Source organism: Hippoglossus stenolepis, chromosome 23 (genome assembly GCF_022539355.2).
Source record: "Hippoglossus stenolepis isolate QCI-W04-F060 chromosome 23, HSTE1.2, whole genome shotgun sequence".
Classification (NCBI taxonomy): Eukaryota; Metazoa; Chordata; class Actinopteri; order Pleuronectiformes; family Pleuronectidae; genus Hippoglossus; species Hippoglossus stenolepis.
In genome coordinates, this window is record NC_061505.1 from 1,828,136 (window position 1) to 1,852,854 (window position 24,719).

General features: G+C 45.8%; 2 protein-coding genes and 1 long non-coding RNA gene across 4 annotated transcripts in view; 2 read left to right on the forward strand and 1 right to left on the reverse strand.

Moving 5' to 3' along the window:
- si:dkey-172j4.3 (diacylglycerol kinase eta) overlaps positions 1 to 3,287 on the reverse strand; it is a 41,971-nt gene extending 38,684 nt beyond the window's left edge. The window contains 2 exon segments of the mRNA XM_035149188.2: positions 1,865 to 1,969; positions 3,148 to 3,287. Of these exon segments, the coding sequence (XP_035005079.2) occupies positions 1,865 to 1,969; positions 3,148 to 3,240 (198 nt within the window). The 5' untranslated portion in view covers positions 3,241 to 3,287.
- A 1,092-nt stretch (positions 3,288 to 4,379) lies between these two features.
- Positions 4,380 to 5,589, forward strand: LOC118102733. Of its 2 annotated transcripts, XR_004694741.1 has the most exons (3): positions 4,380 to 4,518; positions 5,080 to 5,152; positions 5,447 to 5,589. It is a non-coding gene; the product is annotated as an uncharacterized LOC118102733 (long non-coding RNA). The 2 variants fall into 2 exon arrangements; XR_007032404.1 differs by having other exon boundaries at positions 5,080 to 5,589.
- A 14,924-nt stretch (positions 5,590 to 20,513) lies between these two features.
- gpr185b (G protein-coupled receptor 185 b) lies at positions 20,514 to 24,383 on the forward strand. The gene is made up of 2 exons (XM_035149190.2): positions 20,514 to 20,701; positions 22,166 to 24,383. Exon 2 carries the CDS (start codon positions 22,168 to 22,170, stop codon positions 23,236 to 23,238), a length of 1,071 nt encoding a protein of 356 aa, XP_035005081.1. The 5' UTR covers positions 20,514 to 20,701; positions 22,166 to 22,167; the 3' UTR covers positions 23,239 to 24,383.
- The last annotated feature ends 336 nt before the right edge of the window (positions 24,384 to 24,719 follow it).

The window sequence follows — 24,719 nt, forward strand, 5'->3', positions numbered from 1 at the left end:
AGTGACAGTAGCTGAAGGAAGGAGATCACCGTGAGGATGAACCAGTTTCTGGACACATGAGCCAAAGGAGGAAGAAAAGTGACACAAATGAAAGTGAATCGTGGGAGTCGATCCAAGAACCCGCTGGTTTCTCACAACCTTCCTGGACAAAGAGGCGAAGGAGCTGATCCCTGGAGCCTGGATCCAAAAACATCTGTCTGCTGCAATTATTAACAATATCAACTGAACTTAATCTTTTAGTCTATAAAACACCAGAAATGTTGAAATACGTCCTTCACAACTTTCCCACACAACAATGTGACATGACTGCTGGCTGTCAAAGAAACACAAATAATCAATTTAAGAAAGTATATGAGTAACAAATCAATTAATCATTTCAGTTATAAAACGATTAATTTAAATCTAAATGTTGAAAATGTCATAGTATATTAAATGTAAAAACTTCTATAACAAAATTATGGAAAAAATAATGAGATAAAAGTATTTTTTTATATATATACACACACAACTAATGTCATAACTACATACTTGAAAACTATTACTCCTGTATTACATACATTTTTTAACATTTATAAACAATTTAGTTGCAATGAAATTTAAATTTAAAAAAGTTAAATCATTCCAAAAATATAATTTTCTTCTGGATAACTTGACATAAATGACAAAGAAAAAAAAACTACTTTACATTCAAGGCTTTAACCCATAATTCTCCGAAACTGAAACCATGGCAACCCCCTGCTGTCTCTCCTTCCTGCCCTCACACGGGCTCACGTGCCACATTATGGCGGCGCCCGATGAGATTATCCGATCAATACCAGTCTGATATCTAAGACTATCATCTGCTCCTGGAACAAGCGTGGCATTACGGCACGCCGCCGCCGCCGCCGCTGCCCCCCCGTGACGACGGGAGTTGCCGGGTATCAAGTGTCTCCTATTGATCCCAACGCGATTTACAGTTAATGGAAAGAATTACAGGAAATGGATAATTATTATGGAGCTTGCAAGTGGTGTCATCTGTTTGTTTCCATTTCAAGCGAAGCATTTTCCCATCGTGAACACAAGCTCATCAATAACCAATGAGTCAGTTGTGAATGTGAGTATTTTCCCGTAAGAGGCGAATCTCACCGCATCAATATCTTCCAATAAAACACCGTCCAGGGGCCAATACGCAGCCATCACAGGCCCGACCGGAGCGGAAGCTGTTACTGCGCTATTACATCTGAGATCTGAATATGACTCGATGAGAAGAACGCAGACAGGAAGTGGACGAGGCCTGAGCAGGAAGTCAGCCGCCTCGAGACGAGAGTTTGATTTAAGAAAAGACAGACGAAGTGAAAGATGCTCCAGTGGGCTGATGCATGAAGGCAACAGCTGAGGAGTTCAAGGTCGTGTGCGTGTGTGTGTGTGTGTGTTTGTGTGTGTGCGTGTTAATAAAGCAGGCGTCCTTCAAACGGCTCTGGATCCACACGCATCAATTCTTCGGTGAGATTTTTCCATTTTAAATTAGCTCTTAAACAAATGAGCAGCTCAGATGTTCCCTGATGAAAATCTCCCCGAGTTAAACCCATTAAACTGAAAAGTGTTATCCCTCCCTGGTTTGATAACATTAGTTTTAATCTGAGATTAATCTTATTTTAATGTGTATTCAGCCAAACAAACAAACTTTAAAAATAAGGTGCAACTTTCTCAAATAGCTGGAAAACGCACGATCTTCGACAAGAGTTCCCAGTTTCCTGACTTTTCCAGCGTTAAACACAATATTCCCAAAGCTCTTCGCCCACTGGGAACACTGGGATGAATGGATAAAACAGCAGCGAGGTCATAATCCCACCTCCAGACACACACACACTCTCTTCTTCCCTACCTTGGTCCGTATTTGTCCCGAGGTGGACACTTTGCGGATCAGCTTGTGGGACGTTTCTTCTTGTTCCCCGTCGCTGTCCGACGACTCCTCCCCAGCTTCTCCAGACTGAAGACAACAAGTAAAAAAGGAAGAAATACAGATGCTTTTGTCGGATATTGGTCAAACATTAATAACATAAAACACCTGAGGGGCAAATTAACTGAAACTTATCTAAACCTCTCAGAAACCAAATCAAAATGCACAGGTATAAAAAGCCACTACGTATGAACCTGACTTTCAAACCAGCCTCAGGACAATGACTTCTAATTTCCAGGCACTCTGTATTTGCATTGAGCAAACACAGTTTTTATAAACAGCTGAAATCAAGTTGAACAGGAAACAGAAAGAAAGAAAGAAAACTTTTCTTCAACAGCACTTTCCCTGATGTCTGATGAGTATAAACACAGAATTAACCTCCAGCGGACAGAGCTGACGACAAACTCCTCGTAACGGAGGTAGCGTCTCTCGAGATTCACGTCCTCCTCCTGTGAGCGAAGAGGATTCCCCATTTTTATTTTGACAGAACTTGTCGTGTAGTGACTATTTCGAAACCTGTTCTTTATAAAATGATGTGTTTTTGCAGCAACCTCAGGGAACTTAACCTTTAAAATCCAGAAGTGCTGTGTACAGGACGAGAAGTGTTCAGACTTGCTGCAGGACCAGGAAGGTGTAGGATAGAAAAACCAGTTCAACAGTTACACTCCTGAGGCCCAAAGCTCAAACTGACTCTCACAAAAGACTTTAATTATATATTATATTGTGCTCTAATAAGTGGAGGCTTTACATGCGGAGGACCAATATTTACCCAAGGTCACAAATTCAAAATATCTAAAAGAAACAGTTTTTAAATTCCTCCGAGGCTGCAGACAAATTACAAATTACGTTGTCAGGGCAGAAGTTGTGCAACTAACATGCAAGTTTCATAGAAGATGGTAGAAAGAAGACTTTGAGAGCCTGGTCACAGGAGTGCAGCCGCGGCCGCCCTTCTCCCTGCGGAGTTTAGTGAACTTTAACCTGCAACTTTCTCCTGCATGCGTGTGAACGGGCATTAACTCTGCAAACTGCCACCACACTTCCTCTTTTCTTCACAGATATATTCAGACGGCGTGTCGTTAAAACTATACCACGCCTCGGCAGAGAGAGAGAGGGTAAAATCTGCGATGGCCCATGACAGAGCATTCGGACGCAGCTGCAGCTTCACATTTCACTCTGTCGTTCAGAGAAGGATTTAAGAGCCTACTCACGATAAGAGTCCTCTCAGCGTCGGCTTGGGGCGACCCCAGCGACTCCCTCGGCTCCGCCACGTACAGGACGTTGGGGTTCAGCTTGGACGCCATGACGAGTCAACGGCGAAGGGCAGAGGGAGAAAGGGAAGGTGGTGGAGATGGAGGAAAAGTTTGGCACTTGCTGAAGAAGAAGAAGAGGAGGAGGAGGAGGAGGAGGAGGAGGAGGGATGGAGGGAGGGGGTAAAAGTGTGGCGAGCGCTTCACCAAGCAGAGGAGGAGAGAGAGTCTCGTCCTCTCTTCCCGATCCAGGGCCAACTCTGGAAAAGATGGAGGGATGAATTATTGATCGGGAGAGAAAAGCTCAATGGAGTTTGGGTTTTAAAAAAAAATAAAAACATCTCTCAACTCTTACAAATATTTGTCATTTCTCTGGAGCTCCCGTTTCTCGGTCAGCGTTTCTTAAATTTTTTTCTAGAGCACTTTTAAAAAGTCAGATCACAAAGTGTCTCGTGAGACAGCAACACAACATGAACACACAACACTTTGAGACGATGATGACAAGGACAACCACGAGTATAACGATGAAGATGAAGATGAGGCTGGAACGCACCCAAAAAAGTGCACGTGATAAATATCTCTCTCTATATATATGTAGGGCTATGTGTGTGTGTGTGTGTGTGTGTGTGTGTGTGTTTCCTTGATTGCAACACGTTACAGAAACCTGTCTGCATCCTACTCCATGAACGCCCCAAACTTGCACACACACACCACCTCTGTGCGTGTGTGTGCACGTTTCCAGCCTGTTCCGATATGTTTGTGCAGCTTTCAGGGAAATTTAATAATATTTTCATAATAAGAATGAATCATCGGAATTGGATGCAGCTCCAGGATTCAGTCCGTGCACATCGCCGCTGCTCCCCGCCGCTCCACGCACATCACGCACAGACAGAATAAGAAACACAAATGCCAATATTCAATTTAAACGCGTGCGTGTTCGCGAAAGGGCAACGTCCATCACAGACGTGCACGGCCACCTCCTCTGCACAGACACACCGTGTGCGTGCGTGCGTGCGTGCGTGTGCATGCGTCGGTAAATATGGATATTATTTACCTCCACTCGTCAGTTTCCTCCTCCGTCTCTCCTTCCTCCTCCTCGCTCCCCCAGCGGCGGTGTCTCCCGCTCCTGTTGCCCGGCCTGGGTCGCTCCTCGGCCGGCGCGGTCGCGTGCTGCTCGCCGGTCGGTCAGCGGCGGGAGGAGCAGCGGGGGCAGGAGCAGCAGGAGGAGCAGCGGGAGGAGCGTGCGGGTCTGACCGGGGCTGGTGGCGCTGGTGCTCGGCTCGCAGAGGGAGACGCGGTCGTGCGCATCGCGTCGGAGCGGATCTGAATCAGGTAGGAAGAGGAGGGGAGGATGGAGAGAGAGAGAGAGAGAGAGAGAGAGAGAGAGAGAGAGAGAGAGAGACGTGCGTGAGAGAGAGAGAGAGACGCTGCTCTGAGGTTAAACGGAGAGCAAACGGCGCGCGCACGCCACGCATGCGCGAGCACGAGGCAGACACTGGCCGAACAATAACAATAACGCACACGAGGCGGCAGCAATTAACACGCACGCACCCCACCCCCCCCCACAGATGTTGAAAAAAACAAAAGGCAGTGAAGGCATCATGGACGATATCATCAACATATCGGCTGCTACCGATAATAACCGCGATTACAATGTTATTACCGCCACTAAAAACTATTCTCCACAGATTACCACCAAACTTTAAAAGGACGTTACGGGTCAGAAAGTTAGTTAAGTTTAGTTAGCCAGCATCTTTACGCAACTTAAAAGGAGTTAACTAGTATTTTGTATTTTCAAGAATTGTTCGGGGAATGATGAATGGATCTTGATGTAAAAAAACAAAACGTCCTAATGGATTGTTTCTGTCTGTTTGTTTGTTTGTTTGTTATCAGGAACAGTCAACAACTATGGGATGGATCACCTCGACCCCGGTGGACGGATGTGGAATGGGTCAAGGAAGAACTCGTTAAGTTTAATCTGGATCAGGGATCTTGGATTTATTTCACTTTTATTATTGTGAAAATGATGATGATGATCTTCGTGTTAACTGTGAATCCCAACGAGTCTTCAAAATATGAATTCCTTCTTCCCGTGCTCGTCAGTCTCTACACAGCAGACGGATAATAATATATAATAACAACAAACTCACTGTTCCGGTCAGATGCAGAGCTTTTAAACCCGCTGTGCAGACAGTCAGTCTGCCGGCTTCAATGAAAGGAAACGCCTTAATGTGATATTAATTGATTTTTAACTTTGCAGATCAATACTTGCAACACCACACACATCTACTGTGCAGAGCCTTGATGTTGTCAGGAGCTCAGTGGGAGAAGGTTTCAGAAGAGCTCAAACCTCCACCAAGGACCAACTGTCAATAAATTCAACCAAGCTGCACAAACTCATGATATCTGATTCATAATTCTGAATTTGTCTGAAAATGTCGAATAACGATCCGTCTTGCAATGTTAAAGAAAGTGAAATAAATCCTGGATCCTCATCCTGAACCTTCAGAACAGAACGTGTAGATCTCAGGATATATTTAAACCCAGCATCCCATGATTCGAACTCACTGGCTTTCTGTGAAATCCTACAAGCGAAAGAATCGCTGAAGGAAAAACTCGCACGTCATCTGAGCAGAATCCAAACTGGAGACATAAACTGCAATTAGGGTAAAAGTCTCTGTTCCTGGATCAGACCTGGAGACACAACATTCCTCCTGCAGGCAGCAACACATCCTCTGTCCAGACTCGCTGGGGAAACTTCTCACTCATCAAACTGCAGCTTTGAGCAAACTCACAAATCCTACACACTGATATCTGTGCAACACACTAACAGAATACAAGGGCAGACACACACACACACACACACACACACAAACACTGGTGCCATAGTAATGTGTTTACAGTTAATCAACTATTCATGCTGAATTAGCAGTGAGCCTGCCAACAGTTATTTAATTTACACTGTGTGTGTGTCCTGTACTTGTGTGTGTTTCTGTTTAATTGTCGGTCAGTGTCGTGGAAAACACAGACATGCACAGTAACAAGTGAGCACACACACACGCACACACACACACACACACACACCTGCTGGATTCCCCTGCTGATCAGGTGATCGTGTTACTGTATTCAGCTCTTTCCTCCGGTTGCCCTTGACAACGGTGAGAAGGAAGGGCGAAAGGATGGAGAGACGAAGACGACCAAGGGCAAAGAATACATATGAATGAAAGACTGCTTTGTAAAGATCACATGTCGCGCTGCAGCTCACGGGCGTCACAGCTTTAACACGTGCAATCAATGATGAAATATCATAAAGCTGAAATCAGAAACGTCCATCACATTTCCCCTGATGTCCTCAGATGCAGCGTTTTGCAAATATCCCTTTGCAGTAGAGAAACACAGCAAATCCTCACATTGGATAGAATTTACATTTTTGCACATGAAAAATTGCTCAGACGATGAATGCAAATACCATAATATCACATTAATCTTCTGTCAAATAGACACAGATGAGATAAGCCGAGCGCTAGTTGTGTGTTTTTGTTCTCATCGACACGCCAAGGGCTTGTAATCTACGTGGGAGGGAAGGAAAGTAAAGGACAAAAGCAGAAAAGAGGAATAACAACGAGTGAAGCTCTCTCTCCGTCTCCCACACACACACACACACACACGCACACGCACACACACACACACACAAGCTCTCCTGGGGAGATGCTTACAGGTTGTCAAATTTCCTCTCCTCCCCATCCAAGCGCCGCACAGCGGGAGCAGCAATCAGAGCCGAGCAATGAGCAACAGAGAGATAATTAACAGCTCTGTGTTACGTATCAAACTGAGGGCAAATTACAGCACCGGCGTTATTATCATGCAAACAGAAGCATGCCGCCGCCGCCGCCGCACATCCGGGGCTAATCTCTCCCCAGCGCTCGTCTTCGCAGCCCTGCATTTATCTCTCTGATAATCGGCGGCTTGCACACCGCAGGAAGTGCCTCTGCTGGTATTCATCAATTTAATATTTCAGCCGTTTGCAGTTTCGTCGGATGGTTGATTTTCTACTTTTTCGATTTACACTGGATTTTGGCTGCGTTTATGTTTTAATAAACAGTTTTTTCTTTGTTTAATTAGTCCCTTATGTGACGTGTTAAAGAAATAGTTTTGGGAAACACTGTACCCTCGGTCATTTTCCTGCCAAGATGAGGAGATTGACATCGCTCTCCTGTCTGCAGCTGAATGACCCAGAGGCTCCAGGATCTAACCTAAACACCCCCCACAGCTCGTAAATACATAAATACAACCTTGTTCGTTTAATCCAAGCTAAATTCAACGTACAAAAACAACACATGTATGCAAAGCTAAGCTGGCAAGCCGCTGGAATTAATATTCATATAGTAATCGCACAGATTAACAGGAATTTAGCGGCAGTGGAAACAAATTGTAAGGATTACATCGGCATGTCATCTTTCCAGTGGAAAGATGGGGAAATTGTTTACGTGTTAGGAAATAGTTGGTTATATACACATCCAGCAACGTTAGCATTCATTCGGAGCGAGCGTTGGATTGTGGGTCCGATATTCATGCTCTTTTAGCTCCGTCGTTTTTATCCCTCCTCAATATCTGAACTTTTAAAGTACCGAGGGAAGCTGCATATTCAGGTCAGAGCCTGTAAACAAAGATGGACGACGACGCTTCACCCAAAAGTGAAGCCAAAATATCTCCATCACCCCCTGGTGGCTGGCGGCAGTATAGACCACAAACCCCGCCTCACACTGATGACATCTTATCACACTGATGTCTGACGTCGTCCATCTTTAAACACAGTCGATGATTCTCTATCGGTTCATCACTCCGTCATCTATACGTTAGAAATGTCAATTAAAGCCTCTTCTACATCGCGAGGGAAGCCCGTCTGCTTTCATGAAACCAATTCTGTGGCTGAGGTGAGATTCCTGATTCCTCTGCCATTCATCTCCTCACCACCCACAAGCGAACTGGGCTCCCACACACACACACATGGTCTAAAACAGCCCCAGTGGATCTTACATCACATCCTAAAATAAACCTGAGTTTTGAAAATGAGCCATTTAAAAAGCTCCCGCAGACGTCACATACTGTAGCAGCCTCAAACTCATTATATCCATCAGCGCACAAGTTAATCTCTTCAGGTCCATTAGCTGCACACTGTTAACGAGCCCAAATATAACAAACTCCCAAAACACAGTGGTTACTGCTCCTGGATCCTTCTGTTCAGGATTCTGGTCAAAGAGCTTTGGACCGAACAAGCAAAAAGTCAAACTTAGTCCACGTGAAACTGAATAAAGCAAAGGTTTGTCTCTGAGACAACTGTGAGAGACACTGGGATCCTAATGATATGATATAAAAAGAATTGTACATTGTATAATAAGGGATTCAACCAGATATCATCCCAAATAATGTCGTCAAGCAGAAGATGTACTTAAAATTTAACTTATAAGCATTATTTAACCATTTCTCCTAGTGGACCCTGACATGTTAGCCTCAGTCTGCTTCATGGCAGTGATGTAAACAGTGTAGACGTGGAACACATGTGTTGAGTTCTGTCTATTACAGCACCGGGGAGAATAAAGTTGTTTTTTTTATGTTTGAGGATTTTAAAAACACCACAGGAGGTTTTTGTTTCCCTCCTCACACTCGTCTCTTAATTGTTTTGGAGCCGAGCTCCTCGTCGACCGCGAGACGCTGAAGGTTAACAGACTCGGCCAAGCACCAACATGCTTTTAAAAGGTCGTAAAAGGTCGCTAATGGGTCAGGGGAACATTATTTCAATTGATCCGCCATCGACCCTCCGCCCATTGATCGAGCAATGAGAGGATCTGAGGGGGATGGATGAAAAGATGCTGCAGTTATTCCACATGGCCACTTATCCGGGATCAGCCTTGTCACACTCAATACTGTGTGCTGAGCCATTAGCAGGCCACAAGATGCAGTGCAGTTCATCTGCTGTGTACAATCTGTCAATGTATGCACCGTGTGCTGCTATGCTGCCACCTAGTGATTAATTCCACCATTAAAAAAAACATCCAGATCCTGGAGAGTGCAGCCGCAGACTGAGCAGGCAATTAAAAAAATAAAAAGAGAGAGCGAGAGGGAGATGATGAAGGAGGAAGAAGACGGTGACCGGTTCGTGGCGGCGGGATAATCGGGGGTGAAGTCAAATGATAAGCTGTTTGACAGCATCAATTATTAAGTGAAGTCTGCGATTTCCCCCTTTGATCAGTGATACGGGCTAATCACTGGGAAACGCTAATGAGGTGAGGGACGGGAGGAGGGTCGGGAAAAGAGAGATGTAGAGCGGCAGCGTAGGAAAAGAGAGAGAGAGAGAGAGAGAGACAGAGAGAGAGATAAAGAGAGAGAGAGAGAGAGAGAGAGAGAGACAGAGATAAAGAGAGAGAGAGAGAGAGAGAGAGAGAGAGAGAGAAAGATAAAGAGAGAGAGAGAGAGAGACAGAGATCTGACATTCAACCTCTAAAAGCTGTTTTCCTTTAAAGATACAGTTTTCACACCTGAGAGTCTGAACCAAGCCTCGTGTCTTTGTTTCCATTTGATCCATTTTGGTTTCACGTTGTTATTCAGGGACTAAAGAACGTTGTCCGACATGTGTCCATCCTGTCGTCATCACCTGCGTCCACCTGTACTTGACATTTGTAGACGTGTGCGTCTGACGTTTCTGTTTGAATGGAGCAAATGAAGGAACCAGTTAATTTCATCAATTCCATTGTCACTGTATCATTAGAGCTGCTTTGAGACACGCTGGTTACTTTACATCTTTAAATGGGAGAAAACAAAATCTAAAATTATGTCATTTCAAAAATACTTTATCTGCAAAACAGTGATTTTATAGTGAGGTCGTTACATTTTTTTTAATTCGTACGTGGCTATGGGACTTGAGGGGGTGTAGTCGAGTCTTTAGCTTCAACTCATCAGATGACAAAACAGAATCAACTCAAAGTTTATTTGATCGCTGCTCAGCTGCCTTCACTTCATATCACTTCCTCATTTAATTTGGTCTTTATTGGGAAGTGTAAATGTCTCAATATCCGTTTTTTCTGTGCACTGGCTTTAAAAAAACAAACATTTAAACAACCTTCAAAGCCGATTAACGAATGTGTGAATAATGTTTCTGTTCTTGATGGAGTCTCCTGCTGTCGGTTTCTCCGCCTCAATGACACAAACATAAAAAAGCCACTGTAAAAAGAAATAGAGTAAAAAAACAAACGGATGTAAACAGAGACAGAAAGAAGAGGAAAACAGGAGAGTGCCCCCCCCCCTCCCTCTGGGATCTATTGAAGCTATAAATATCTCCGTACAATACATAGATCAGGAACATTTGAGTCATCTGCCATTTAAAGTCGGGCCTAATGCAGCCGACCTGCTTTGAACGTGCTGAGCATCAAGCGCCAGACGTCAGTGCACGTCAAACTATAACAGCTTCGCCTGAACATTACGGGCGAATTATGTGAGTGCGCGGCCGCCGGCGTGATCGTGTCGAGGCGCAATTTATAAATCAATAACCCGAGCGGCGGCACAAAAGAAAGAGAAAAATCAGAGAGCAGAGATGACCGTGATTCGTCCGCGGCACAAGTGGAAACACAAAGAGGCCATTGTGCGTGTGATTGGCCGCGGCTCTCCACCATGTTGGTTTCCATGTGAACACAAGACCCAGTGAGCGGGAAAACCTCAGAGAGCACAGCAACACGTCCCGCTGCAAACACACAACCGGAGCCTTCACACAAACACACACACACAAACAGACACACACCATCACTATCTGTCCGTCACTGCTGGCGAGAGCACACCTGAAAGTTGAGGTTGTAAGAGAAGCATAAAAAAAAGACATTATGGAAACTAAATACATAGAGAATCAGCGTAAACTTATCAGAGACACCTGAATGAACATCAGTGTGATGAGAACAAACTAAAAGTACGTAATAACATAATGTTTTATGTTATTATGAAGCATAACAGAAAGTTTTGTGATGGAACTTAGATTACGGACGTTGAAAATTAGCTGCAAGGGTCCAAACCTGTTTGCGAATACAAATTGCATTTCCAGTTACTTTTCAAATTGGACGACACAGAAGCAAACTTCAGTGACACACTGCACATGATGATTTGTATTCTGTAAAAGAAGGAGAGTTAATAACACTGTGACATTCTTCCCTCTCCTTCCGTACTCAGCCAAGTGAAGCCTGTGGGTCGCTGCTGGAGCTCTGGGGTTTTAAGTATCAGGTGAAAGGGCACTTCACTAAATCTTGGAGGACGCGTGGATTTGAATTAAGGACCGAACCACGTCGCTGCCGCAGAGCAACACAACCTCAGTGAAGCCGGGAGAGTGAACATTTGAATGCAGGGAAACGCGTCACAGTTAAAACGAAGAGAAAGCCTGAACCAGCGAGTTTCTCTAATCACGTCTTTGCAGAGTTCACACGACGACTGACGATCGACTGACGGTTTGGATCTGATCTGGGGCTTTTGTCTGTGACTTCAAAAACTTGTCTGCAACTGTAAAAAGTACAAAACACCAGTATTTGTCGTTGTCAGTCGTTGATAGAAACTCGTACAAAAAACAAGACAGAAGACGGTTCGACATCTGAGTCACCGTGACTTCACACCTCAAACCTCCTTATGTTTCCTGCAGTTAGATGGCGGCTGTCAGATTTGTGAGCAGGCGCGTGTTTCTGTTTGAACGAGCAGACGGTGAATCATCCGGTGGAGAAGCTGGAAATCCCTCAAACACACACCTTGAATATTTTTAACAGCCACAAAATTAAATCTCTGAACGGAAGATTGTCAAAAACATCCGCTGCGTGAAGTCGCTCTCTGTCTGGGGCTGAATCTGTAAAGCAGAACGACGCGCTGCTCGATGAAACTCTTCAAATTATACTTTTAATGTCTCAGAGTGAGCAGCAGTAGGTGTAATAAATGTGATGCATCTGTGTTATCTAACCGTGGAAAGTGTGCATGTAGGTGTGTGTGTGTGTGTGTAACATCCACCAATCACACACACCAATTAGCCGAGTGAGGAAGCTGATAATTAAAGCAAAACAGATACAGCGTCCACCGCAGGAACAGCTGGTCTGTTATGCAAGCAGTTACTGCTTTGTTATTCTAACAGTGTGTGTGTGTGTGTGTGTAGGTGCACAAAGGCATGTGTGACACAGAGCAGCAAAACTGTGTGAGATCACACCTTCCTACACACAGACACACACTCACTCTGGGCCACAGTAATACAGGGAGAGCGATGAAGAGGTGGAGAGGAACAAAATGTAAAAGATCAGATCCTGGACCTCGGCCACTTATTGATGAATTTATTGACGAATCGTTGGTTAATATTTCAGTTCATATGTTGTTGGCTGAGGTTCATTTCTTTATAGGATGAACTTATATCTGCATGAGTGACAATCGATGTTTCCCTGTGAAATCAGTGAAAATCTCTAAAAAAAATACCCAGAAAAAAGCAGTGTTCACTTCTCTCTTGGCCAATCGGTGGTTTTTAAAAGTGGACGTAATAATAGGATGTATGTAAATGAGAAACCTGAGGTCGTATTCTGTCTGAAAACCCATGTGGATGTTATATATCTTTATTGCAGGCTCCCTCTTGCTGTGTTTCCAGCGTCAGCACAGTGTGTGCGATTGCAGCCAAGTCCGCGGGCTTCAGGCCGACACCGCTGCAGCTGTCACAGCAGCTGCAGGAGGATATTTGTTGTCACTGCATTATCCATTGTGTAGTGGTGAGACTCAGTGGGAAGCTCCAGTGCTTCAGACCCTTTAATGTGCATGAACCTTCCAACGAGACAGTGTGTTCCAACCCGTCACTGTGTCTGTGTGAGGCCGTGGCAGTGCGTCAGACGGCAAAATGTAAAAAAAAACTATTTCAGAAACCGTTTCCCCCGATGTCAAGGCGATGACTGAGAACATGACGGTTGTCTGTTGAGGACGAGGCGACGCAGCGTCGGGCTTTGTGTTGAGGGCGATAACTGTCACTCTCACTGAAGAGCATCCAGAAGAACACACGATAAAGTGGAATAAGGTGAATGATTTTAGACGATCAAGTAAATCACAAAGCAGCAGCACTAGCACATATCTCCACCAGGCTCCAACAGGCCTAAACATAATGTCTTCTTCTTATAGTCATAATATTAAAGAAAAGAATTAGATGCAAAGACCCCCTGTCACCCGAAACTCAGAGAACTGTCTGTGTGCTGTGATGCTCCACCTGTTACTACAATATGTTCCCAGTGTAAAAGCATCAGAGTGAACCAGAGTCTGACCTTTGGGAATCGATGACTCTATAAATAGCAGCTGCAGGAACATTGATTAGCAGCAAACAGAAAAAAATCCCCTGATTGAAACGAAACCAAATGAACCAATAACAGAATGAATGGTTTTTGAGGTGGAATTGATTTAACAGTTTAAAAAAAAAGATCTGAAGGAATTGATTCTGTTAACTATCTGACGAGACCTCTGTCAAACAATTTGATTTAATAGATGACGCGTGAAGCTGTTGAGTGTTTTCTGAATTTAAAAAGGTCAGATGTGGACGGAGAGAAGAATGACCAGAGCGGAATGGAGGCGTTTCTACAAAGAATTTATCGTCCGATCTGCTAACATGGAGGAGGCTGGGTTTATGTGCTATAATACAGTCAACCACCAGGGGGCGATCCGGATAATCAAGCGTCACTTTAGTGAGCTGTCATGTCGTCTAACTTCAGACGAACTACAGCCATGTCAGAGCATGTGCACACCGGGCGACACGGATTAATGTCACCTGACACGCAACTTTGAATTTGAAGGGGATACGAAGACAGACACACAAACACACACACACACACGCGCACACGACACATACGCACACTGTCCTCGTCCATCAGCGTCAAAGCTGCTCATTCTATGAATAAGAGGAAGACTCTATTTTCACCTGACGTCCAAGTGTTAACAGTAATAAAGACTGACGTGTGTGTGTGTGTGTGTGTGTGTCTCAGTGGGGTTCTAACCCACAGCTGCTCACTGTGTCAACAGCCTGTCTGAGTGCATCTTCACCACACACACACACGCACACACACGCAAACGCACACACACGCACATATCACGTGCAGACTGTCAGACTGCAGTCGGTTGCTTGGTTACAGAAAATGCTACGAAGGAAGAAGAACGATGGTGGAAAGTAGGAGCAGGGATTTCTCTTCTGACGGGAAGTGTTGGCAACGCTTTCCATGAACTGATGGTGATCGACCCACTGGGACGTCCAAATGATCAGAATCTACTAGATCAGCTGTATTGGAGAAGACTTGAAACTAGAGATTGAGACATAAACTTCTTCGGGAAAACTTTTCCTGACGTAATAAAGTGAGAAGTAGAGTCATTTACTCAAAGACTTCTGTAGAAACAACCAGTGGAGTCGCCCCCTGCTGGTTATCGCCCTCTGCCATTTGTATTTAGAGACTTATGAGAACCAATCAGGAAGCGAATGCAACAAATGTTTGTCCCGTTCATTCTAAAACGCAGTTCTCAAACTAAAATGGGCTCCACGTTGTTTTCAAGCTGTTCTCAAAACACCCCAGAACGCTGCGGACGGCGTAAACAACACAAAGCATTTTCAAAGTAAACCCTCGTAGTGTGGCTGCAGCCTCCGAGAGCCGAGTCCTGTCCCGGTTACACAACCGCTCTGTAAACACGGATGCACTCACTTTTATTTATAGGTCCCTCCTCCTCTGTTTACCTCTGTTTGTGTCCGTCTTTGTGCTGTTTCGTTCCTCGACGTCCATTTGTCTTGTGATGGAGTTTTTCTCCCTCCAGAGCGACACCGTTCTCTATAACTCAGTTTTATATCTCAGGCTTTTTTCAGCTCCTTCCTATTGTCAGTGTGTCCTGCTGTGTATCTCTCTATCAAACACAAACACACACACACAAACACACACACTGTATGGTTCCTTGCAGCATCTCGGCTGGTGACAAAACACCACTGCAGCTCTCTGCAGGTGACGCCTTCAGACACATCACTCACAACAGGGCACACACACACACACACACACACACACACACAATCATGCTATTTGTCTCAACGGGAACTGACTGGAATAGTAGTACCTCTAGGCAAGAAGATGTGTGTGTTTGTGTGTGTGTGTTTGTGTGCCTGTTAACATACAGTATGTCACTGGGCTTTGTGTGAGTTCCTTTGTTTCTGCTCACTGACCCTTGTTTGACTTCACATCCTTAAATCCCCTCGACAAAATAAAGCTGTGCCATGTTTTCTGTGTCTGTGTGTGTCTGTGTGTCTGTCTGTCTGTGTGTGTGTGTGTGTGTGTCTGTGTGTTCATGGTTGCAGCTCTCTGGTGAAACTGGCAGTGTCAGTCCATCAGCAGTTGTCGCTGACACATCTGGATTCAGTCAAACGCTTCATTTTGCTTATTTTCCTCCTCGACTATTCACTGCAGATAATATTCACTTTAATGAAGATACCTGTCGATGTTTTATTTTGTTCAGTAAATCTTTGGTTTAATGTCACTTTTGTGAAATGCCTCGGTTTCCATACGTGTAATGAACAGTTTTATTAATTTAACTAAAATATTGGCATTTATTGTTGTAAAGATGAACATCACAATATAGAAAAAACTAAAAGTTGTAACAGTGAAGATCTGATCTTTTCTTTGACATCAGCTCTTTCTCCCTGAATCATTCCCACGTGCTCTCGTGGGAATGATTCTGACGTAGGACACGAACCCTGAGTAAATACCTACTCAATGAAATGAGGGTGATTACAGCGAGCAGGAAATGAAAATACTACGAGGAGATCAAAGCGGGAGCCATTGATCGTGTTGCTCATCGCAGCTGCTCAAAAGGTTAAAGTAACAAACAGTCATCGTGTCAAGTGCGTGGATATTTTTCTCCGGCGTGATTCACTGTCGACTCGTCACATTACACAAGGTTAATATATCGATTGCCGCTTCGCTGCCTCCTAATGGTGGAGGGGTGAAGGACAGCGTGGTGACCAGGAAGTAGCGTACGAACACAAACACACACACCTCTGGAGCATTAGATACACTTCCTCGTTGTCAGGAACTAGAACGTCTGAATTGTTTTTCTAACCGATAACTATGCTCGTTAACTCATTAACTTTGGTTTTGATTGGTTATTTGATGCTGTAAAAAGCTTTTGGAATGTCTTACACTCGCTTTGCACTCAGTCACGTTGTTAAAAGTAATAAAACCGGTATTTTCAAAGTTTTGGAGAACAGTCAGTCCAACTCATCAGCACCAGAACACACACACACACACACACACACACACACACACACACACACACACACACACACACACACACACACACACACACACACACACACACACACACACACACACACACACACACACACACACACACACACACACACATTTCAGGCTCCACTTCGACAGTGAACGGTGACATTTTACGTTTCCCTCAACCAAAGCCTCTGTAGTCCATCAATTTGCTCCCTGCCTCTCTCCCAGCCTCCCTCTCTCCCTCTCTCCCTCTCGACCTTTCACCGAGACCTTTAATCAAAGCAGAGTTATTGCTCCCCGGAGCCGTCGCTAACCACCGGATCACACGTCCCGACAGCGCTGCAGGGATTTGGTGCGTCTGAAAAGTCGGTGTCCTCCTCTTAATCCTGCACTGAATAATGCATGTTTCTTTCTCTCTCTCTCTCTGCCCGGGAGACGGCAGCGTCACTGGTGATTCAGCGTGTGATCCCATCTGAAACTCGGCTCTTTAAGAAACAGTGTTCCGGGGAAGAGACGGAGAACCGCACCCTGTGAATGATGCAGGATCCCCTCGGTGTGACGAGACCAGCGTCACCCAGGACCCGCGTCGAGATGCGTCTCTGCACCAAGTTCTGTTAAAACTAGTCTGGTGATGCTGCAGTTTAAAACTTTCAAAGACATGTTTATTAATTTAATCTATTTTGGTGAAGATTTGGGACCTAATCGTGTAAATTTAAAACTTCTTTAGCCGCTCAGAGGGACAACCTGCAGAGAATCATCAACTCTACAGCGTTTTAACTCCTTTCAGCTCGTTGTTTGGATTCTACTTCCTGTTTGGTTCACTCTCACAGCTCTCTGCCGTTACCTCCGCCACGGACGCCATGTTTTCACTGCTGTTGTGTGTTACGCAAATCAGATTTTCTTGTGACTTGGTGGAAGGAGGTGGTGTTTGGAGCAAAGGACGAACCCGTTAACTTTTGGAGCAGATCCAGGATTTAGAGTGATTTTGTGAGATCGAGCAGTTTCTCAAGAAATAATCTCCAGGAGGAAAATAGGCAAACGTCTAGTGCCAATATCTACAAACAGGAAATTAACATTTATCTGATCTCAGCTTGGCGGTGGTATGCCGTCTCTCTGGGTGCGGACAAAATTAGCAAGTAGCTGGCGAACAGGATTAAGATTCAAAAGAGCCAGAGACTCTGCTCAGGGGAGTTCGGGGAAAAGAAAGTCCACAACTAACCAAACTCAGCACAAGCACAGAATCACAACGTAGTTCGGCCATTACGTCACCGCATCCAGCAAATCAGCAGCACAATAACCTTTCCAGCGCTGGGATATATAACATATAACAGTATATCCATCTATACGTCCTGGTATTAGTGCACCGCTCGTTTTCACTGTACAGTGCAAACAATGAGTAACAGTAAACATCGATGTGAGCCTTCGTAGGTGGATTTTCTTTTGAGCATCTTACTCAAGGGAAACCCGGTGGTTGTTTGGAGCTGGAGTGTGTGAGTGGGTGTGTGTTTGAGTGTTGAGGGAGAGGAGGGAGGGGGTGCGAAGGTGGGAGTCGTATTAGTCATCCACTGTCACTGCTGCGATGTTCCCAGCCGATGTGCATGTGGGGATTAAACCCAGCAGCAACTCAGATATCCCGTTTTCTATAAGATTTCTTCATTTATTTCTAACACATTTGTTTCCTGCACGAGGAATCAGATGTTAAACAACGGCGCATCATGACATCGTCTATAGGACGGGAAGCGTAACGCACGCACCACTGCCCTAAATATGAGGTCGTTACACAACGGCGTCTCCTCAATGTGAAACGTTTGTCCTCCAGTGACTTTCACCACGGAGGAGGCGAGAGAACCGAGGCTCGTGTTGGAAGTGATGTAATACAGTTTGACTTTGGCGTGCGTTGTCGTCGCTGTATGAAGAAGAGCAGTGTGTGTGTGTCTGTGTGTTTGTGTAGTAGTAGAAGTAGAGTCAGATGGAGACAGAGAACGAGAGAGAGACAAGTGCGACGGGCCAGCTTTCTGCCACAAAGCATACCAAACACAGCAAGATGATGTAACGGCTCCCAATTACCCATGGTGCTTTGCTGGAAAGATGAATGAAGTTGGACACGGAGAGGGCGTCAATGGAAACGCACGCGCGCTCACAGGCATTTCATCTGTATTCTCCTCATGTGGTGTGATTCACACATCGTCCACAGTACAAGAAACGGAGGAAAGATGCTTCAACTTTCTGTCCTTCTTCCATTTATCCTTTTTGGCTCGTGGGCTTTAACAATGAATAAAATAAAGGAGATAAAGAAAATGAGACAAAGGAACGAGAAGGGCTGGCGGAGCAGAGCGAGGGGGGCGTGGGCCGACTCGGGAGTTTCCTGCTCTGAAGGTGTGATGATGTAACGGAGCTGCGGAGAGAGAGAAACGTGTGTTCGTCCTTTTACACACAAGAGGAGGTGGATCACAGCTGCTGTCACGCACACATTCAGCGGGAAGTAAAAAAATAAAACACATCCAGGACTGTGCCGGATCGTATCACATCATTAGAGTCTGAATATCTTAATGTGTGTAAAGTTTACATTCATGTAGTAATCAAACTTCGGCGTGTGGAGGTGTTTCAATGACGCAACACGATGATGAACTGACGAGTCAGGGTCTGATTCACAACACTGGTTTCATTACGACAAATACTGCAATCCCAGCGTCACCAGAGCAAAACGTCACGGGAAAAAACAATCATGCTGAATTCATGAGTTCTATATATTTTCTTATTGCTAAATTATAAATCATAATTAAGTATAAAAGCTTGTAGATTGTATTTTGGGAGGATTATCATTTAAAAGTAGAAATGTCTGATAATAGGTGTATTCTGCTCACATGTATATAAACAATATATTATTTCTATTACACCATCACCATCCGGCTTTCTGGAAAATTACAATAACGAAATGAAAAAGTGCCATTTTAATCAACTTTGGCTAATTTCCGATATCATCACTGTCATTTCCACTTGGGACTCGTTTTTTACATGTGATTATCTTTGTTTTATAGAGTTCTGAGGATTAATTTGGAATCTTATCAGACAACAAATTAATTAATCATTATAACTTCAGCCTCGTGCAGTTCCACAGAGAGCACAGACGATGATGATGATGATGAACAGCGCTGGTGTTCTGATCCGTACAGCCGCTCTGTCTTCATGCATGGCGACAGATGTGGGGCCTATGTGTATGTGTGTGTGTGTGTGTGTGTGTGTGTGTGTGGTGTGATGCAGTGTGATACCCAGCAGTGCAGCGAGATTGTATAAACACAATGCTGACCATATAGCTGGTCACACACACACACACACACACACACACACACACACACACACACACACACAAACTCTCTTTCAAGATGAAGCTTTTAAAGACGCTGTCACGCTCTATACTCTGAAAGCTCTGTCCCCTTGTGTGTGTGTAGTCCTGCGACCTTGTGCGTCTCTGTGAGTGTGAGTGTGAGTGTGTGTGTGTGTGTGTGTGTGTGTGTGGTGCTATTTTCAGCCCAATACACTACTTACACCTGAGCACTACAATAACAATCATAAGAGATTTCAAAATATAGATACAAATATATATTGTTTGAGTAATGTATATTTATATTTAGATATATAATGTATATATACACAATATATACATTAATAAAAACTATAGTTTAAGTCATGTAAATATGTATATATAATGTGTAGACCTATATAACAAACTATATAGGTATGTAAATACAAATAAATGGAAAAACTAAATAAGAACTATTTATATTTACAGACCTTTATTGTTTGTATTACTGTATCCGTATACATGTATTAAATAAATATCTTATCTATAATAAATACACTCCTCCTTAACTCCTCCCGTGATTCACACACCGGCCGCGATGACGGGAACCGGAGGAGCGGAGACTTTGTGACGTCACGCCGGGAGAATGACACGCGCGTCCAATGAGCGGCTGAGGATGTGCAGCGCGAGGACGGAGCCGCCGACAGAAGGATGATAACCATGCCAACCGGGGGATGTAGCGCGCGCTGCTGACTGGGGGAGAAAAGAGAAGAGAGAGAGAGAGAGAGAGGAGAGAGAGAGAGAGAGAGAGAGGGGGGGGAAACCCGCAGCAGAAGAAAATATAAAGATTCACTCTCTCATTTAAAAAGTGGAGGATAACGGAGAACATTCCCTGCAGGAGGAAGAAGACGACAAGGAGCTGGTAATTCTCTCTCTTCTTTTATTTCCATCTGTGTGGCGTGGTCCTCCTTCATCCCTCCATCCCTCCTTCTCCCAGTCCCCCCTCTCTGTCTCTCACGCGCCGGATCAGGGACCGCACTGCTGCAGATGAATGAAACTGAACAAGCTGTTTATTGTTCTGCTACACACACACACACAGCACACAAACACACACACGCGCACACACTCTGAACAGTTCGTGACATAAAAAAAAAAATGGGGGTGGGGGGCGTGATGTGGTTGCGGGATCGGGACTGAAGCCGGTTCCGCAGCGATGTGCCCCCCCTCAGCTGCGGGACCGCTGCTGGTGACCTTCCCCCGGCTGCTTGCAGTCATTGACGGCGTGTGCGCGTGCGTGTGCGCACGAGCATGCATGAACGAGAGAAGAGGGAGATAGAGGGAAAAAAAAAGGGGGCGGTGGGGGGGAGGGGGGTGTTGAGGTGGGAGGTGTGAGAGATGGGAGTTTTTTTTATTTTTTTTATGAATGGAGCTCCACATTCCTTTTGGCGCGCGCGTGCTGGCAGCTCGAGCTGGCTGAGCTAAAATTAGCCTCGTGCTGGATTTTCTGATCGTCCGCGTGCACGCGGGAGCAAATGTGGATGCGTATTAACGAAGTTCTAATAAACGCGGGCGCACACGCAGAAACGCACGCAGCAATGACTGGTCCGTGCACGCGCCACCGGTGAATAGGACAGCAGCTACCGCCGCCGCCGCCATGCCCCAGGACGTCATGCACCATTTTTAGAGATGCTCTAAAAATAGAATTTCTTGATGATGGTTTTGACTGGGAGGAGGTTGGAGCCGTTCTTCTGGTTCTGGCATCTTCTCGGTAGGAACGCACCAAATTTACGCTTCTCTATTTTTACCTTATTTATCTGTCGTGTATTTTAGGCTGCTCCGTCTGTCACGATGCTTTCAAGACAAAAACGGAGGGAACGTTACTATTTATATTCGGAGCCCTTTCTGGTCTTTGTGTGTTAATCAGTGTCAGCGTTGTGCGTCGGAGCCGCTGTGACGTGCGTGATCGGGGTCAAGTGCATGTTTGCTTTGGTGAATGAATGAATGGGCAGACGCAGGAGTGAATGAATGTCTCCTTTGCTCCTTTATCAAAAAGGGACGGACGTTAACATCTTCCTCTTCGCTCTTTTCTCCTCCTCCATCACGGTTTTGTTTTCCTTCACCTCCTTTTACTCACGCTCTCCTCTTCCACTTCTCCTCCTCCCATCATTTTCCTCCTTGACCTCCTTTTGCTTTTTTCTGATTTGTTGTCTTCTTTCTGGTTTGATCTTCCGTCCTCTCACATTTCTCTCGTCCCTCGATGACGACCTTTGTGTCAACACACACTCGCATGATCTCTTCCACCTACTTTCACCTCTGTTATCCATCATTCCTTCCCTCTTACTCCCCCTTTCATCATTCTCCTCCTCCTTCTTTCTCCCTTCTCCAGCTATGATTCTCTCTCTGGCCGCAGTGACAGCCATGAGCAGCGGCGGCGGAAGCAGCCTCAACTCCTCCTCCGCCCTCGACCCCTTTGACTCCTCCACCTCCTGGAGCCTGGCCGAGGACCCGTCCAACTCCTCCTCTGAGCCCGTCGTGCGAACTCTGACCCCCGATCTCCAGCCAGCGACCACTTCCGTTGCTGTCCAGGAAGTCAGCCCCTGGGATGTTGCGCTTTGCGTGACCGGGACGCTCATCTCCTGTGAGAACGCTCTGGTGATAGCCGTGCTGTTCTACACGCCGACGCTCCGGGCTCCGATGTTCATCTTGATTGGATCGCTGGCGGTGGCAGATCTCCTGGCCGGCCTGGGCCTCATCTTGAACTTTGTCTTCACCTATCTGGTCGACAACTCGCTGGAATACGTGACACTGTTGTCAGTCGCTCTGCTCATCTCGGCCTTTTCGGCGTCCGTCCTCAACATTCTCGCCATCACAGTGGACCGGTACCTGTCGCTTTACAACGCCCTGACTTACCACACTGAGCGGACGGTCACCTTCACCTACGTGCTGGTGGGTTTGATCTGGGTGTTGTCCCTCACGCTTGGCTTGCTGCCGGCGTTTGGCTGGAACTGCTTGAAAGACGAGTCGTCGTGCAGCATCTGCAGGCCCGTCACCAAAATCAACGCGGTGGCGCTCGCCGTCACCTTCCTCCTGGTTTTCGCCCTGATGATGCAGCTCTACCTTCAAATTTGCAAGATTGCCTTTCGCCATGCGCAACAGATTGCGGTGCAGCACCAGTTTGTGGCCATCTCCACCACCAAAGGTGTCTCCACGCTGTCGGCCATCCTGTGTGCCTTCGGGGCGTGCTGGCTGCCGTTTGCCATGTACTCCATCGTGGCGGACTCCAGTTACCCGGCGATATACACCTACGCCACGGTCCTCCCCGCCACCTGCTGCTCTGTGATCAACCCCATCATCTATGCGTTTCGAAACCCGGACATCCAGAAGTCACTGTGGTTGGCCTGTTGTGGGTGTGTCCCGTCCAACCTCTCGCTCCGACCCAGGACCTCCAGTGACGTGTAGCAGGGAAGGTTGGTTTCTGTTTGGCATGACGCTAGATGCTGAGTCAGGGCTGCATGAGGGAGAGGATGGCATGGGGAAGACGAGATCAAGGGGAGGAAGGTGGAAGGGTATGGCGGAGGAAAGAGATTTCCTCTACCCCTCATATCAGGGCGGATAGGCTGATGGTGAACGCACGTCTGGCCACGGTGGCGCTGGCACACGGAGAAGGGAGGACAGTGCATGGTCCACAAAGAGATGAGAGCTAACCAGATCATGTCCTGCCTGCTTGGAGAAAAACCAACAGAGGCGACGGAGGTGGCGTGAAACCGACTGCAAAACAAAGACTAAGGTACCATCATCGTGGTTTAGTGGAAGCCGCAGGTGATGTGTCAGGTGACGCTTTCAACTGGCCTTCAGGGTGCGAGAGGCCACGCCCACTTCTCAAAGGGTAGCATACACGTCAGATGTGTTCTGAATCTCCATAGGACCTGAGTTTGGGGCGACGCTGCATGGTTATGCAATCAGAAGGAGAGAAGCAGTCTCAAAAGCCTGTTTGTGTTTTCACTGATGTGTTTTGAAATTAGTGTTGTGTGGATAAAAATACAATGAGCTAAATATACACAATGAATGACCTTGAGTTTTCTCAGTGAGCTTCCTTTGCAGTGCTCAGAGAGGAAAACAAGAATATCTCCTCCCGTGAAACGTCCATGTTCCCTTGATCTGATGCAAATCAAGTAATTAACGAGTTTATAGGTACAGTGTGAGAATAATTGGTTATTTAAGTGCCGAGGTTTTAACTAGATGGCATCATTGTTATAGGCAAAAAGGTGCCTTGAAGAAACGTATTCACAAGAAGCTGGAGACAAAATGTGTTTGAGGAAAAACAACCAATCGTACGTCATCCCTCGTCAAGCGTTCAAATCCAAACAGGGATCTGATCTACCAGGCTCCCGATGCAAAGGCAGACGCCGCCACGGTTGGAGGAAACCTAGAGAGGCAGCTCCATATTTAGGCCGGCGTGTGTTGTTGTCCTTGGCGTGATGAAATCAAATCTGCTCCCTGTCGGAGAGAAAAACCAGCTTCTCCGCCAGCTCCTGCGCCGTGACTGTGAAGCGGAGAGAGCAGGATTCAGCACCAAGGACAGCGCCACTGCAGAGCGCCGCTACCCTGGGAACGCTCTCTGCTGCGGGGGCGGGGGGATGGAAAGTAGGCTACGCTGTTCTCTATGTACACCATCTTGACAGGGAGAGGAAGGGGGGATCGGAGCTTGATTGGAGTCTATTTTGGTCATTTAACTGCTGAAGTGATGGTTAAAGGTGGTTAAATTCCTTTCAGGGTCGTTTGGCCTCAGTCAGAGCGGCGAAGGTAAACGTGGCGACGTTCGTTAAATGTCTAATTTGGTCATAAAAGTTATCTAAGCAGAGGACATTCTACTTTCTGCTCGAACACCAGACGACCAAGGACAATTTCTGGTTTTCTCACTATTCTTCTCAAAAAGAGAA

Coding starts and splice junctions, on each gene's coding strand:
- gpr185b (XM_035149190.2), top strand. CDS start 22,168: ATGATTCTCTCTCTGGCCGCAGTGACAGCCATGAGCAGCGGCGGCGGA.